Source organism: Sinocyclocheilus rhinocerous, unplaced genomic scaffold (genome assembly GCF_001515625.1).
Source record: "Sinocyclocheilus rhinocerous isolate Xijiao unplaced genomic scaffold, SAMN03320098_v1.1 scaffold2308, whole genome shotgun sequence".
NCBI lineage: Eukaryota > Metazoa > Chordata > Actinopteri > Cypriniformes > Cyprinidae > Sinocyclocheilus > Sinocyclocheilus rhinocerous.
The window spans coordinates 253,481-271,471 of NW_015642813.1; the positions used below are offsets into that span (position 1 = coordinate 253,481).

Genomic DNA, 17,991 nt, shown 5'->3' on the forward strand with positions numbered 1-17,991 from the left:
TTACTATAATTAAAAATCTTTTTGGAAAATTAAAGTTTCTTACAAACTTAATGAAATAGGAATCGTATATTGGTAACGGAGAAATGATGATTAGCTTTAAGCTACACATGACAATTAATGAGATTAATACAACACTTCTACTTGAATGTCACTATCAATCACTAGAATTTTATGTGGAAGATACAGTTACAACTTTTGTGGGGTGTGAAGAAAAAGTAATGTAACTAGTAGTGTAACTAATTACTGTTGCCAGAAATTAACAAGTAAAGTAACAGTATTACTTTTCAAATTAGTACCTAGTAATAAGTAATATATTACATTCTTTGAGTAACTAGCCCTACATTGGTCGCGCCAGTGCGACCGCTCACAAAAATTAGTCGCACCGGCAGAAAAAATGGTCCCAAAATGTGACTATTTGGTCGCAGTCTGGAGCCCTGTTATAGTTGGTTTGCTGGTAGAGTGTTGGGGAGTATATCTATTAAACAGTTCAGAAAATGCCCTGAAATTTAATTTGTAGTTTAAATTTGCAGATTAGAAGTTGAGTGTTGTGTAATAGTGTAATCATTGTCTGCTCTCAGACAGAATATAGCAGCATTAAATCGACCTGCAGTTCACCAACTCTGTTAGCCAAATTGTAGCCTCAAGCGAATGATCTGAGCTTGAGCTCTCGTGAGTGACTTGTTAACCTGCCTTTGTCTTACCCGGTCACACCGATGCCCTTTTCCACCCTCTTTCTCTCTATTTGACCTTCAGCCGGTGAAAAGAGAAAAGAGAATGGGAAAGGAGGTGCCGGGTCAATGCCGGGGACCTGCAGTCTTGCCCCCTCCCCACACCCAGCGGGACACAGGCAAGCATGGTCTCCGTAATCTGCGCCTATTAATGAAACTCTTTGCGGGAGAAATTAGACTGGTGACCCAGGCGGTGAGGGCCCCTATGCTTCCCCCCTTTTCTCTTTTGGGCTTGTTAGTTCTTTGTTGCCAATAGGATACTCTTTGATGGGGCTATTGGGGGAAGGTTGAACTAAGGGGCCTAAAGCAATGGCGATGACCCCTTTATTGCTCGGAGGCAAGGGCACTGGGTGGAAACGGGATATAAGATGACAAGTGGACTGCTCTTTTGGTAGAGGGGTGGAGGGATCAGACTTCCATTCTTCCAGTCACTGCCAAGGTTCTCTTAAAGACTAACCCAAAGAGAGTACTCTAAGCCTCAGTCTCTGAATTCACCATGTTTGTTTTTTCTCTTTAAGGGATCTGCTTTTTTCAATTCATTTGATCTTGGGGATTCTTCAGGTGTGGTATAAAGGGTCTTTCTTCTGTACATCAACATCCAGTCTTTTTAAGCTATCGGCTCCCCATGTCAGTTTCATGTAATGTAGCTTGTGGTTATATGTAAAAATGCTACCTGCCCTTTAAACAAAAGCAAAAACAAACAAGAGCCCTCAATCGACTAGCGTCAATCATTCAGGGCATTTTAGTGTCTATTTCTTAACTCGGTGAGACAGCGGGCTCTTCTCTTAGCCCCGAAAATGAGCCTGCAGTCTTAGTTTGGACTTGTCTGGCACACCAATTTGCTTCTCTTGGCAGCTAGGCAGCACAGAGGTATGCAAAACAGCCATTGAGAGCCCCGCACAGCGAGTGGGAAAAACAGCCAAGGCGAGCACAATGAAGCAAGTGCTTTCAGCTTGTTCGCCTTCACGTTTTCCGTGATCCACAGACTTGTAATGATTCATCCTCTCGAAATTTCACCAGGTTAAGAGGAGTACAGTGAAAGTTTGGGCAAGCTCTGGCAAAATCAACAAACAATGACATGGCGCTTTAACATGTCGATGGCTGCAGTGAATCTGTCACGTAGAATCATCTCAAAGTGTCTGATTTAGCTCAGCGTGCTTTGGAGCGAGTGCTCCGCTTAGAGCTGCAGTTTGTTGCAAACCAAATGGCATTAAGATATGTATTCTTGTTTGTTGATCCGTGCAGATAACCATTTGCAGAATTGCAGATTGCATAAGATTTAATTGGCATAGAGAGGAGGGAAATGTGTAACGTTGAAAGAATTCACCAGATAAGTGGAACCAACTGCCTGAGGCTCCCTTCCCCAGAGAGAGGGAGAGAGTTACAGCTTGGTTAATGGTTGGGCGGCTTTCGAGAGTGAATAAACGGCTGCTTCATGAGCAGATGGAAACAAGGTTGGGGTTTATGTCTCATTGCTTGTAGCCGGTTCCAGCAGCCCTCCGACCCCCAGTTCTCATCGCCTCGCTTGCCTTAATCTTCACAATTAGGAGCGCTGTCTTAATCTGTCTGCGACCAAACCTGTGAGAATGCTAAGATTTACAGGTTATCTGTGACTAATTACAGATGAATGAAGGCATAGGGTGTGGAGAGGTTTTTACTATGCTATGTTCATAGCACTGTGAAGTGAGGGATTGTTTAAGACTAGATTGTATTTCAGATTTCTTGTTTGTTTTAAGGCATTGTGTTAAAGGCTTCATTTTCTTGGTGTAGCATGCAGAGTTTTGGTTCTCAGAATATTCTGAGAATGACAGTTCTTCGGATATACAAAAATAAATAGCCATTAGAGAACATATTGTATGATTTGTCATTAGGTTGTCACAAGACACGCCCCTGCAACAATTGCTATGTTTCCACCCAAAGATGTGAAATTATGCGCAAAACTAGAATATCGGATAAAACATTTGAGAATAAAGCAAATTCCATCCATTCCATAAATTTCCATCCAACGAGTCAAAGACAACAAAATCGTCACCTCCTGATAAACTGGCACTAAATATCACTAAGAAAAGTAGGAGAAGAAACTGAATATAATAATTTCCATATATGATAAATTACTTGCACCTCAGAGTGAGCAGACGAAACAATAAATGCGGTCATTGTTTTTGGAGGTGGATGCCTGCTGTTTGGGAACAGTCGTGTAAGACAATTATACAGAAAAACTTTGATGACAGACTTTGCTCAAGCATTTCAGAACGACCAAAACAACATTTCAGATGCTGTGCAAGGAGATCGGTCCGCTGGTTAGTCAAGTTATCCCGTCCCCTCATTACTTTTTTGATGCGCATGGAGGAATTTATTAGGTAAATGTGTTTCAATCATAGTTTATGCTAATTTTTTCTTAACGGATAAAACGTTTATCCTACTCAATTGTGTGCAAAAGCTTTTTATGTGCATTTTTAGAACTTATGCGCATCTTGGCATTTCCATCCAGCGGGTTTTTTTTTTTTTTTGCGATATTCCAAAATGCACATAAAAATAGGTGGATGAAAACATAGCTATTGTGAAAACGTTTATGGTTGCAAAAAAAGAACCTTGAGAGAAATTTCTTAAAACACTTTTTGGTTCCCAGAAAAATAACCACACGCTAACATGAGGGAATGTTCTATGTTTGCTGGGAAGACCGTTTGTGTTTGGTAAACATTATGAGGCTGTCGGTCTGCGCAGGTCAGGGCTTCCATTTACAGAATTAATCACCTACTGTGGAAATATGAACCATGCGGGAGAATTTGCACTCTCTCTTAGCTTATAAAAACTAAAGTAGTCTGCAGTAAAGGTCTCCGGTGCAAGGGTGCAAATGTCTCTTCAAAGCTGACGACTAGTGCTCAGGTTTCGTCAAGAGACTTGCTGACACGTAGAGGTCACTGGCAGGGAATGTGAGTTACGCACATACATATTCTCTGTACGTCGTGGAAGCGAGTACACACCTGTTTCCCAGCCTGTACTGTACTGGACTGTTTCAATGTGTTTTAATGAGGCTCTGAAACCGAAAGAATCAGACAGAGTTCCAATTACAGCTTCCTTTTATAGGGTGCTGGAATAAGGTCCTTGCGCTGCGTGCCATTTGAAATAATATTATACGTTTCAGAAAATGACACTGAATTGGCAGGTTGGTTAACTTTGCAATTCACCTTGCCACGTCGGTGGTCCTGGGTCCGGTTTCAGTGGTAACAATTGCCATTTCAACAACAGCTGATGTCATGCTAATTGTTAGCAGATGTAGTGGTATTTTTTTCAGTCTCGTACAAAAGGCCAATTATCGACATTTCCCATTTGGAGATACGATTCAAGTATTCTGCTCAATTTCCCCACTTGTGTCATTGAGATGGAATGAGCGCCGTTGCAGTGGCTGCTCACAGTTGCCAGTTGTCAAGGAAACGCAGCGTGAAAGGCAGAACTAAACACATGGGAGGGTTTTTGTCTCCCTTTGCAGTCGACTGCGGTGTGAAATTTTTATTGCCTGGCACCTCTTGATAAGCTGTTTTAGAAGCAGGCAATTGATGCCCCATTGCGAATAGCGCCTTGCAGCTTGAAATCAAACAGATATCTCTTGTGTGCTTTGTCAGTCACAATGAGAGGTTGCAGAGGCTGTCCTCAAAAGCACCATAGATAAATTTTTTGTGGCGTTTAGGAAGGTCAGTTGCTTGATTGAGTGTGTGCGGTGGAATTGCATTGTGGGTGGCTGGGGAGTTGTAGAGGTGTGTACCGTCTTCCAGGCACTTGATGTTTCCTGATACTACATCCTTAAAAAATGATAGCTGCTGCCACCTGGTGTTAACAAATGAGGTTCAGTAGGTGTAGGCTAATTTCCTGTCACTCTTTTGGCACTCTGCATCTCTCAATGTCTGGATTTTATTGTGCTAAATGTCAAGCAGATGGCACACAACCTGCAGGAAGCCGAGATTGAAGTTGACAGATCTTGGGAACGCTGGATGCGGATGATTCTTTTTGGATGGGTTCCAGTTCAAAACAAACACAAAATATATATGGAGTCCCTGCATACTGCAGAATTGTCAGATGGAGGACATGGGCTGACCAGTGTTCCCCACCCCCCTTTATTTTCCTCTCTCTATCCTTTACTTCCCTCTGCATATTAATAGGTTTTTGTGCACCCTGCTGTTCATGTTGTCTTTATACAGGAGGTGTTCTAAATTTGGACATCTGTGCTGAGGAATGTAAAATCGGCAGTATACTTGTGCCAACAAGCACTCATTTATCTTTTTTGCCAACTCTCACTTGTGTAGATCAAGAACTAGGCTAATGCTTATTGCATACAAACCTACCCTAGTAAAACGGTAATATATTTAAAATACATTTATTTCATATTAAGTATAGTTCAAATCCATTAACATAATTTCTGACATATCGCTTGAGACTTACTAGTAAAATTATAATAAAACTTTATTTGGGGTACTACTTGTGCACAATGCACATTTCTTAATATTTAGCCTAAAATGTGTTTTAATGTCACTATTGATGAGAACTTGTATGATCTCTGAATAATATCTGTCTTAAAATGCAAGATATTTAAAGTGTACATGAAGTATGCTTGGAATAGTTCCACTTAAGCACAATCAAATATACTTCAGTATATCTTTAGTTGGACTTCAGCACTACTTCCGCACAATTAAAGTGCATTAAGTAGAAAATTAGTTGTTCTAATTTAGCAGACTGTAAGTACACCTGTTTAGTATACTAAAAGTACAAATGCATGGTATTTTTATTAAGTACATAAATATGTAAATTAATTTGTAGTATACTTAGCATGAAATAAACGGATTTCAAATACATTTAGTATATTTATTTTTCACTAGGGTAGTCTGGGTCTAAGATCCCCAAATAGATCTGTGACTTGAGATGATCTTAGTTGTAGTTTTGTCATTATTGGTGATCTGTTTAACAGATGATCGCAGTTTGCTAAAAGGTGCATTCGTTCAGCTTAAGTAAAAGAAACCATCACTTGAGACTTTATTATGTTTAAGTAGTTGAAGTCTTATTTCCTATATTGTTGTTTTTTTCTGCAGGTATGCTGGTTGTAAATGTTACCTGGAGGAACAAGACGTATGTGGGCACGCTTTTAGACTGCACTCGACATGACTGGGCCCCCCCACGGTAAGCCTATGCTGTTATTTTTTGTAGGGAAAATTCAACATAATTTTCAGATGCATATGTACAGCTTGTTATGAAACCAGTCCCTATTAGAATGTGACACAGCTTTGCCAAACAAATACAGTATGATGTAAATTTTTTGAACAATATATCTGTTTGAATACATTCTGGCCACTACATACTCGACCCTCTCTTCATCTCCTCTGGGCTTTTGTGTGCTGCCATTGCAGTAACGAAGGAAACATTGGAGGGTAATGTCTCAAAATGCCCCCCTGCTGACACCCACTTTTTGAAATGCAACATCATGAAGGAATTGATTTCTCCTAGAGAATTGTTTCTTCTGTATGTTTGCTTTCCAGTCACAGCTGCTTTGAGTCACATGTAGTCCCTGGAACAGGTTAAAGCAATTAAAGTTCAATGCAAAAGTCATTCCTGTATTTTTTTTCTTTTTACTATCACCATTGCTGAAGCCTCCGTTGACAGATCTGACACAAACTCAGAAGTGACAGTGCTGATTTGGGTGTTAACTTGTGGTCCAGTTAGTTAAAGGGGGGTGACAACTTGCAGAACTGAATGCAGTGACTTGATGCACCATCTGAAAATCATACCGCGAGACTTTTGATTGCAACATGTCATGAAATTATTGTATAACCAACAACTGAAAAAAGACCATATCTTGTTCCTTCTAACCCCCAATTGATGAAAATGCACATTCCTATTTGACAGACAGATTTTCTCCCATTAAATCTATCTTAACATTACCAATCAGTCTATGATATATATTATCTTTTCATTCTGCTGGGCCTTAAAAATCTCAGTCCTGTTCTGTGGACTAGGGGCCCTGAGGTAGCTTCCTTAACTGCTTTGCTTTACTACGGTTTAATGCCTGTGCTTTGATCAAGCTCTCTGGTTGATCTTGCTTCCGAGTCTGTGCCTTATCTGTTGGAGGATGTTATCATACTGCATCTAATCAGCAACCAGGTCACCCTGGCTTAATCCTGCAGCAGTGTGGCACTACATGCAATTCATCAGAACAAGCATTGCTGTCGAGATCAGGGATAACGAGAGGATAAAAACACACAGCACGTTGCTGGCTCTCCAGGGCCCACTGGAGAAGCACTTATAGCATCCAAATGGAGAGGCTGATTTAGAACAGAGGCCATCTCTCATCCGAGAGAATATCTGCAGCACTGTTAGCACCCTTTGTGGTTTGCAGATAATTGTGAGAGGTTTAGGTGGAAAAAGAACAGTGCTTATTTTTTTGATTGATGATAATGAATTCATTGTCAATGGAAAAGTTATTTTTCATATAGAACTGATTTTTTTTCCCCCTTCTGCTTCCTCAGGTTCTGTGAGTCACCCACAAGTGACCTGGAGATGAGGAATGGCCGTGGACGGGGTAAAAGAATGAGGCCCAATAGCAATACGCCAGTCAACGAGAACAGCAACTCTTCTGATAACAAAGGCAGCAACAACAGCAAGACTCGAGCCGCGTCCAACAGCAAAGGGCGACGGGGTAGTCAGAATTCCTCTGAGCGGCGCACCCCACCAAACAGCAACACTGAGGATGTAAAAGCTAGTCCTTCATCTGCTAACAAACGCAAGAACAAACCTGTCTCAGACATGGAGCCCAATTCCAGTTCAGAGGACACTAAGGGTAGCAAACGTATGCGAACCAATTCAAACAGTGGATTACCTCATACTGTTCTTCCCCTCTCCAACGTCAAAGCTGAATCCTTGCCTCCCTCTTTGGATCGCAACTGCCCCTCACCGGTGCTTATCGACTGCCCCCATCCCAATTGCAACAAGAAGTACAAGCACATTAACGGCCTGAAGTATCACCAGGCTCGTGCTCACAATGATGATGACATCAAGCTGGACATAGATGGTGATAGTGAGTATGGTGAGGACTCCACTTTGCACCCAGAGCCAGGCAGTTGCAATGGTGCATCCATTTCTCAGAAGGGATGTGCGTCTCCTGCACGGTCGGTCACCCCCAAAGGCAGAGGATTTGATGTGCAGAGCCCATCACCATCATCAGGAAAGTTCAGCTCCAAGCAGCCTGGCAAGAAGAAATCAGAGGCTGAGCATGACTCTGGTGTGCCCATGGATGGCTGTGAAGATGGCCCATGTCTTACAGATGAGACAAGCAACGATGGCATTGATGATAAAAGAGGTTTGGACAAAGCTAAGAAGTCTGGCAATGGTTCCAAGGCAGACAAGCTCGCTCAGAAGGCAATGAAGTCTGCAAGGCCCCTTGTTCCTTCCTTACCTCCACAGCAGTTGTACGCCTTACCAACCTCTAGCTTCCCTGCCCCCAATTCTGGCTCCTCCTCCAGCATGGGCTCCGTGGTCCAGTCCATTAGCAAGAGCCCCCAACTAAAAACGATTCAACCCAAACCTGCAGTAATGGGAGATCCCTCAATGAACCCAGCCTTGGGAAGCTCTAAGGACAAGAAAAAGAAAGATAAGAAAAAGAAGGAGGGTGGTAAGGAAGGAGACAGTCCAAAAGCCCCTGGCAAAGGAGGGAAACCTGAAGAAGGTAAAAGCCCATATTCTGAGAGCTCAGACCAAGGCAGCAAGAGTGAGGGGCTGTTAAATGGATCCACAGATCCACATCAAAGTCGGCTAGCCAGCATGAAAGCAGAGGCGGACAAAATCTACAGCTTCTCTGATAATTCTCCCAGTCCTTCTATAGGTGTGGCCAGTCGGATAGAAAGTGGGGGGATGGCGCAACCTCTCACTCCACTTCATGTGGTTACCCAAAATGGGGCTGATAACTCTTCTGTGAAGACCAACAGCCCAGCATACTCAGACATCTCTGATGCAGGGGAAGATGGAGAGGGCAAAGTGAAGGACAAGTCTGAGGATCAGGCAGTTCGGGAAGGTGCCAAGAAATCCCTGTTCCCATCCCAACCACCAAACAAAGACTCTTCTTATTACCCAGGTTATGAAACATACTACTCGCCCAATTATGTCAACCCAAACCCCAGTCCAGGAGTTTCTAACACTGTCACATCATTCCAAGATGGTGCAGTGAAGGTCAAAAAAGAAGAAGACCCAGAACCTGGGAATGACAAGGGCAAATCAGAGCCATCTGAAGATCGAAAGCCAGAAATAGTTGCATCCTCTCAGCAGCCACCGCAGCCTTCAGTCATTCAGCAGCGTTCTAGCATGTTCATGCAGCCCCTCTATTACAATCAGTATGCTTATGTACCTCCCTATGGCTATTCACCTGATCAGGCCTACCATAACCACCTGATGAGCACAAACCCAGCTTACAGGCAGCAGTGTGAGGACCGGCAAGCGGCTGAGCAGCATCGTGCTGCAGAGAAGAAATCAGAGGCTGCTCAGAAGGATAGGGAAGCATCCATGAAGCAAGAAGAATGGAACGGCAAGCGGCTGAGCAGCATCGTGCTGCAGAGAAGAAATCAGAGGTTGCTCAGAAGGATAGGGAAGCATCCATGAAGCAAGAAGAATGGAAGCAGAAAGCTTCGGTTCCTCCTACCTTGTCTAAAGCGCCAAGTCTCTCAGATTTGGGCAAACCGTCCCCACAGGGCAAGCCCAAAGATCCCTCGGCGCCTGGCAAGTCAGTCATTATCCCCAAAGGAGAAGATGGCAAGGGACAGACCCAGCAAGGTGAGGGGTTGAAAATGAAGCTAAGTGAAGCTGGACATCATGCGAAAGATGAGCAGAAACCAGGCCTTGAGTCTGGGAGATCGGCTATGGAGCAGGCAATGTACATGTACAGACAGGTATGAAACTTAAGATGCCTCGAGCATTGCTTAAACATTTTCTTTCTGCAATGTAGTTGTTGAATCATTTTCATCACAGTTTTAACCTTTATGGATTTTTTTGAGAGATGTACAACTCTTGAGAGTGACATTTTGATAATCCTCACTATGCACTTATCTTTCTTTCATAATGGGCATTTCAAACTCTACTTTCTTTCCCAGGACCCAGACTCTCGACTGTGGCCCTACGTTTACCCCAGCAAGTACCCCGATGCTCAGAAACAGATTGATGAGGCGAGATGGAAGGAAGAGAGAGAGCGGGATCGTGAGCGTGAAAGGGAAAGAGATCGGGACAGAGACCGCGAGAGAGACCGGAAAGGCAAAGACGGAAGGCTGCGTCCTAAAGACACTTCCTCCAAAGAGGAAAGCAAGGAAGGGGCTGAACCACGAACTTCGTCTGCCTCAGAGGAGCATAGAGGAGTCAGCAAAGATCCACGAGCACATATGCAGTTTTCCTCACCTCTGCCGCAGCACCAGTCGTATATGTCTTACATGCACGGATACCCCTATGGCCAGGGTTATGATCCCAGCCATCCGGGATACAGGGGGATGCCTACTGTCATGATGCAGAATTACCCTGGTAAGTCCGTTGTAGAGCTAACTATAAACCACAGTATTTAATTTTACCTTATATAAAGGGCCACTATTAATTTCACCCCTTTCCTAGGGTCGTACCTGTCACCAGGGTACTCTTTTTCTCCATATGGCAGTAAGATGCCACCTGGAGAGGAGGGTGAGAAGGCTTGTGCCAGTCCTACGGTGAGTGGCAAGTCTGCATCTGAGTCTAAAGCTCTGGACATCCTGCATCAGCATGCTAGCCAATACAAGAGCAAATCGCCCACGGTGGGTGAAAAGATGCCCCATGAAAGAGACAGAAGTGGGAGCGAGAGGGAAAGAGACAGCGAACGTCCGAGATCTTCGCCCTCTCAGAGGATCATGCCTTCCCACCATCACCTAGGCTATCCACTACTCCCAGGACAGTATGACCTGTCCTATGCTACAGGTAAACAATAAAAATAGCTTAGGGTGTACTCACACTAGGCGTTTTGAACTGTGCCCGAGCGCGTTTGACCCCCAAAGCCCGGTTCGTTTGACTAGTGTGATCGGTTCGTTTAGCCGTCCCTGGCTCGCTTGGAAGAGGTGGGCCAGAGCACGGTTCAGTTGGACTCGGGCGCAGTATGCGTATAGTGTAAGTACTCACCGTGCCGGAGCACAGGACAGCTACTATTTTGTGTGCGCTACTGTCATCATTACGACCACAAACATTCTATTACTAGGGGTGCTCCAATTGATCGGCTACCGATCACTATCGGCCGATAATCGCTTTCAGATGTTTGATCGGCGGTGTCTAAAAAGGCAGATCTCATAAACCAATCTAAAGCTGATGACGCGCCTGCTGTGAGAGATTTGGCATGACATGCAGCGGCACCGTCAGTCTCTGTTTGGCGCGGGTAAAATAATTAAAATGCTGAAGGTGAGGTGCAATTCATATTTCTTCATTAAATAACTTCTAAAGTAATTTGAAAACTTTCTGTGAGACATAATTTCACAAACAGCGTGAGTGAATCACCGTGCGCTCTCTCTCAAAATGCACAAATGGCTTCAAATCACCACACATCGCGTCTTTATAAGCGAGCTGCACGCAGCACAGTTGACACATGAATTTTCACTTGCACAATCGAGGCAGTGTTGTCACTAAAGTTTATAAATTGCATTTCTTTTTAATACTTGCCCGTGTTTAACCATTCAGCGCTCGCGCACTCTCCTGGAGACTGAGTGCTCATGCACACTCCAGCGCACACGCATAACGCCAGGTTCACACATACTCCGTTCGCAGTGCGTAGGCCTATGTGGTATGTATTTTTTCCACGCTCATGTTAACGGATTTTAAAGCATTCACACTGCACACGGTTGCGGTCCGGCAGTGCGTTCCATAAGCAGTCTGCAGCAGTGCAGCGATTGATTCCACACCGAGTTTGCTGCACGCGCTGAACTAAAGTGACAGCGCATGTTTTGCGGTAAATATGAAAATTTAGTAATTACACCATAAATGCATATATCAGGACATTCAACACATATGGCTTTTTGGCTAGGTTTAAAGGAAAGGAGCACTTTTAGATAAACAAGGCAATAATAGATGGCATGGCACTCGTGGAGGTAGGAAAACAAAGTTCTTTATGAACTGCAGGATTGCTTGTAATGAAGTTTTAAATGCAAAAAAAGGCAGTAGATCTGACTGTTTCTGTCAGTGGTAAGTTTTCATTTAGAATGTTTGTGATAACGTAAGAAAAGTATTTTAAATGTTTTGCCACTTGCTTGAGCAACTGTTTTGTGCTGCGTGTAAGCTATTGTGCAACAATTGCACGAGTGTAAAAACAAAAATGCACTGCATGATCGAACATTTAGGTGAGATAAATATATATATTTTTAAAAAGTCTAAAAAATGCTCCCCTCCACCCCTCAAATTAAAAAAAAATCCCCTCACAAGAGTCACCTATAAGAGGGAAATTCCCCCCATTTTCTAAAATGAAATTCAGGCCCTGAATAAATGTCTAAAATTCCTGATTGGAGTATTACTATAAATAATTTTACATGATAAAAATAAGGCTTTAAAAAGATCGGTATCGGTGATCGTATCGCAGATACTGCTTTCTGTGATCGGCCTCAAAAATCCTGATCGGAGCACCCCTATCTAGAACTATTACTACACTACACTTTTCAATTAATTTACTTAAATCAAGTATATTTAGGTTTATAACAGGTCTGGTTCTCACCTTATTGATGAACAGGAATTGTAGTTTGCAAGTAAAGCTGCAAATTATTTCATTAACGTCAGCTGTCTTCGTAATAATTCTCTGATACATATAAATAAGTGAAAATTGCTGCACGGCATAAATTATAAATTTATTAGGCAGAATCTTAGCGAAAGTGGTTTTCTCCGTTATCTCATACATTATGTAAGCGTGTTTTGGCCCAGAATGTTTATTGCAAGTGTGAGTGCAGGTCAGCAGGGGAGTGGGGAGGGGGGACGCGCTGTAAAATCAGTATCATCAGTAAAATCAGGGGTGTTCTGTAAAATCAGTAAAGGATTTTCATGTGTTATCACAGAAGCTGGCCTTGACCTCCTGGCCTCCTGTTTTTAAAAGTAGTCTTTCAGAAACACTGATACATAATTAAGGTGCTTCTCCATCTCACAGGTATCTCCTCTTCCGCCATTGTTGCCAGTCAACAAGCCTCTGCCCCCTCGCTTTACCCTCCAGCACGGAGGTGAGAATGGTAAGAAGATTTTACTTTATGCATTGGGCAATGTAGTTATATATACAGTATTTTCCACCACTTTTAAATATCTGTAGGTGTTTTAGCAGCAGAACCATTATTTTGGCAGAAAGTCATTGTTGCTTGGTAGATTCAAAATATTTAAAGCAAATTGTGCTTTAAAAAAAACACAATCAAATAATCATGATTTTCTTGAATTTTTCACTTTCATCAGACTTAAAGAATTAGTTGTTGCTTGGTAGATTCAAAATATTTAAAGCAAATTGTGCTTTAAAAAAAACACACAATCAAATAATCATGATTTTCTTGAATTTTTCACTTTCATCAGACTTAAAGAATTACATTTTTTTTTTAGTTTTCTTTTGTTTAATGGGCCATCATAACAATGCATAGTGATAAACAACCATATTTACCATATGTATATTTCCCTAAAGTATTTTAAAGCATACAAAAATGCTATGAGGGGCTTCCACATACATTTAGGTGAATTGTTCAATGTGTTTATTCTTTACACTGGGCAGTTTGAAAGAACTGAGCTGCAGAAATGAATTGAACCTCCTAACTCATTTTTGTTGCTATTAAAATGTCTTTATTATCTCACAAACAAGCCTTGGCACAAGAAGTGGATGTATAACTAGGCTACTCCCATGGTCTTTAGAAACTTAATGGGCAATAAAAAGCATATTAAAATCATCACAATATTCACAACGCAAGTTAATTTTATATTGCTAACAAAATATTATTATATATATCGTCCAGCCCTGATTCCCTGGAATTAAGTGCTGTACAGTCTTTGCTGTCCTCTAGTGGTCAAACTCTAAAAAAATTCCCAAGGCCTTTTCATACTTGACTACAATGGCTGTTTAGTCACAATTTGGGTTGGGTATCGTTTGAATTTTATCAATTCCGATTCCGATTCTGCTTATTGATTCCGATTCTTTTTGATTAAATAATGATATCAAACATTTATCCTGTCTCTTTTTTGCAAACCATTAATTGGAGCTGAATACCATGAACAAAAATCAACAGGCTACATAAAATTGGACTCTTTAAGAGCTGTTTGTTTGCAAAATATAACTGCATGATTCTGAATAAATTGATTTTTTTTTCCCCCAATGGAAGTTGCGAATGTCTCATGATTCTGAAGAAAAAAAACATTAGACAACTAAACAAAATCACATGTAATTTATGAATAAATGATTAAGTGACTCACTCAAGATTGGATGAATCAGAGTTCTTAAACGAATCTCTTGTATGATTCAAAGACAAATACATTTTAACAGCTCCTTTTCGCCACCTACTGGCGTAACAATGTAATCGATAAATCTTCATTTGAAGTGTCAAATTACTTTCGAAAGGTTATTTACTCTATTTTAATCACTACCCTACATATCAGAGTTTATATCCGAACTATAAACTTTTATCCCAGTGCTTCTGTGATTTGAATGTTTTTAACAGAAATAATGATACTGTGTGGTTGAAAAGATTGTGAAGCTGTTTCATTCATGACAGATGACAGCTGCTCTCTTCAGGTCATTGGCAGCTCGAACGCAGATTTAAATGTTCAAATTAGAGACCAGCACGGGACGGATTTTTCAGTCCCGCTCCCGCAAGATTCTGTCCCGCGCCCGCCCGCGACATTCATGTTTTGTCCTGCTCCTGCCCGCAAAAGCCTGCATAAAAGTAATCTATATATTTTTTTTTTCAGCACATCAAAGAAATGTACATTAAATGGTTCTGTAACCCGCCCATCAAGAGTTGTCCCGCGCCGCACCCTGTTGCGTTGGGTCCCGCGGGAGTGCAGGTCTATAGTTCAAATCACACTGGTGTGATCGTACGCTGCACGGACGAACCAAGAGTGATCACAACGTTGTGATCGCACACGGCAAAGGTTGAGGAATGAAACAGATGAATCATTGTAATTTAGGAATAGAATCACGTTGGTGTTTGAATCGTGTTCGCGATCTTTAACGATCTATTAAATTAAAGTGCTTTGTCATGTTGGTGGTGACACCTCTCTTGCAACATGTTTAGCTATCACAGATATTATAGTTAGCTTTTTTGGCTTCTGATCGCAAATGTAGCCACACTTTGGAGCGCTTAGATTAGTGAGCAAGGTCCTGGCAGATCGCTAGGTCCGGTCCTCACAGATGAAGAAAAAAAAAGCGCATAGGAATCGATAGGCGGAATCGAAATTTTAATTTGACTACAAGTATCCGATTCTGGAATCTGAATCGATTTTCGATTCCCAACCCTACATATAATGCAGCATATACACGTGTCTGCTGTCTATTAAGTTGTTTATCATATTTGAAAATACATAATGAAATGAAAATATATATTCAGTTTTATTCTCATTTCCATTCTAGGGAGAAGTAACTGGCCGTTCTTCTGCAGACATGTGACTGGTTCACATGAGGATGTGATGTGGAGCTTATGACGTCAGTTCAATGATGTTCCCGATTTCTTTACTGTTCTTTTTTCTCGATTTCCCGGCGTCTTTGACCAACACCATCAGAGAGGAGAAAGTGGATGCCCAGGCTTCTACATACACAGCGAACTCCACCTCGGGAAGCGCACATCCGGACGCCTCCCTCTCTGTGCTGCTGGCTACATACTCGGGAGGGAGGAGACACAATCTGTCTGCAGAAACGTCATATGATGCGCAAGCTCTCCGAAAAACATGGACCTTACAGAGTTTGGGAAATCTTGAATGAACCTGGATGCAAAGACATTCTGGAAGTCACTACATTGTGTTTAAAGCATGGGCAAAGCATGGAGTGCTACTGATCTGGACTGCTGCTCTAGAGCCAAGAGGATTACCAAGGTTGTTTTTTTGCCCCGAAGGATTCCAGCGTCTTTGTTGCCGCTCTTCATCTTCATACATTTACATTCACAATCTATTTGTGGACTATGCAAGTGGATAAGGCTTGGTTATCTTCACTCAGTTCATTCAGGGCAGTAAATTCAAGTTCATGTTACCATTGTGAAGCTATCGTCAACATACTTGAGAGTAGACAGTTCTTTGTCCAAGAGGCATTTTTTTAAACGCACTTCCCTGTCTTTATTGTTCATAGTTATGTTTCTTTCTCATTAATGGATGATGAACAAATCTCTCAAAGTCACTCCATCAGCTTAGCACTGGTCGTTTTGCTGTGCAAATGTTTTGTTCTCGAACGGGCGACTTTGCTTTTGCATTGGTCGGTTCTCGCCATGAATATAGCCGAGGTAGCTCGCATGGCGTTAAATCATAAACAAACAAACAGCATTGGTCGGTTGAACAATGACTCGATTTTCAGTTAAGTGATGGGTCTTCTGACGTTTTGGATTATCCGGATCGTGGAGAGAAGATGAAGCATTGGCAGCTCTCTGACATGCTTACATGGAGTGTCCCACCCAGCAGGAACTTTGACTCCAGTTTCTAGACTTCTTCTACTTTGGGTCGGTCCTCCGATCCACAGACTTGCGGAGCACGAAACATGGAAGACCTGAAAAACCGTTCCCTCACTTTCTTCTGTACGTCTGCATGGTATATTCCAGCACTCGGTAAAAGCATTAATCCAAACGGAGAGCAATGCGACACAAGCAGGCATCCTTCCTTTTCTTCCCTCACTATGTGCTTTCTGTATATATTGTACAAAGGAATTATTTTAAAAAAGGTTGTTGGATGCTATCGGATTGTCTTACTCTCTTATTTTTTTTTGTCTGTTAGCCTTTTTTTCTACCATTGTTGACATAATATCAACGTTTAGCTGGTATAACGGCTTTATATTGGAAGTGTTTTTGTTTTTTTACTACTTTTTCTACCCCTCCTCTTCAGCGTCAAGTCGGTCCCACTCTACTTTGAAACTGTTTAGAAGCACATGTTTTGCGTTTATTGAAATAAAGTCAGTTTTAATAAAACGTCAGGATTTGTAGTCAGCACCCCTGCAAAACACATCGCAATGGCACGTTCATATTTCAGAAGTGAACTATGGCGAAGTAAGCGACAACCCGAGTCCTGTGCTATCTGGAGCTAGTTTTTCCAGTTCATCATCATGCAGTTATTGTGTGAATCTGAAACTCTCAGGAGAGCATTATTGAAATCTGAGCCATTTAAATCATCCTGGCATGTTCATCGCTCTCTGCTGTATTCAGACTTGATTATTGAACAGCACAGAGAAGAAGACATTACTTAACGTAATTCATTTATAGTGAAGAGGCGGCTTTTCCCCCATGTTAAACATGACCGTTTGTTTTTCATCTCAGTTGTGAGACAAAACGGCAAACGTTCAGTATCTGCAAGATGGGTTTTTTGCTCCTTAAGTTTATAACTGAGCATTCATTTCAATGCCACCACAAACCCCTAATATGATTTTAACTAATGCTCATGCTAATGAGGCCTAATGGCACAATGCATTTGTTTTATTTTGTTGTAGGAGAGACCCGGGCCAGATCTCTTTAATAATTTTTATTTTATCCTCTCTGTGCAGATGGAAAACTTTACACTTTTTATGCTATATTTAGGACCAGCTTTCTCTACCTAAACCCTAAACAGTAAATAAGAGATATCGCAGCACTGGTCTCAGATCAGCATCAAAAGGCTCGCGCTAATACGAGAGAGTTAGGATTTTTATATATAGTAATAACCTCACTTTTAGTTGTTCTGTCTTCGCGCATTTAGCCAGTAAACCTGTGCTTGTCTGGTGACTTGATTCATAATTGTTGAGGAAAAAGCGCTTGATTGTTTTAATTTATTTTTGAGGGTTCTTCTTTTGTTGTTGCTGTTGTTTTTTCTAGTTCAAGTTTTCTCCTTGTAGAAAGACGAAACGGCCGGTTTTAACAGTTCAAACATTCGTTTATATTTGTCTCAGACGGTGCTAATATAGCCTGCCCTGTGCGATCCTTGTGGGAAGAGAAGAGGGAATTTGCTTTTTTGGTATAATTTCTATTTTCTGTTTTTATTAGGCCCCTCCCACAACCCATCCCACTAATTAAGCCCCACCCACCCCTCATCCATAGAGAGCAGCGGCTCAGTGTCGGACATC

The 17,991-nt window shown here is 41.9% G+C and overlaps 1 protein-coding gene across 1 annotated transcript in view; it reads left to right on the forward strand.

Annotated features, from left to right (window-relative positions):
* The window catches only part of znf609a (zinc finger protein 609a), a 106,411-nt gene extending 91,002 nt beyond the window's left edge, over positions 1-15,409 (forward strand). The window contains exons 4-10 of the mRNA XM_016573679.1: positions 5,810-5,897; positions 7,241-9,196; positions 9,280-9,649; positions 9,851-10,268; positions 10,356-10,691; positions 12,886-12,964; positions 15,334-15,409. Coding sequence (XP_016429165.1) covers positions 5,810-5,897; positions 7,241-9,196; positions 9,280-9,649; positions 9,851-10,268; positions 10,356-10,691; positions 12,886-12,959 — 3,242 coding nt within the window. The 3' untranslated portion in view covers positions 12,960-12,964; positions 15,334-15,409. The remainder of the gene's footprint in view (positions 1-5,809; positions 5,898-7,240; positions 9,197-9,279; positions 9,650-9,850; positions 10,269-10,355; positions 10,692-12,885; positions 12,965-15,333) is intronic.
* The last annotated feature ends 2,582 nt before the right edge of the window (positions 15,410-17,991 follow it).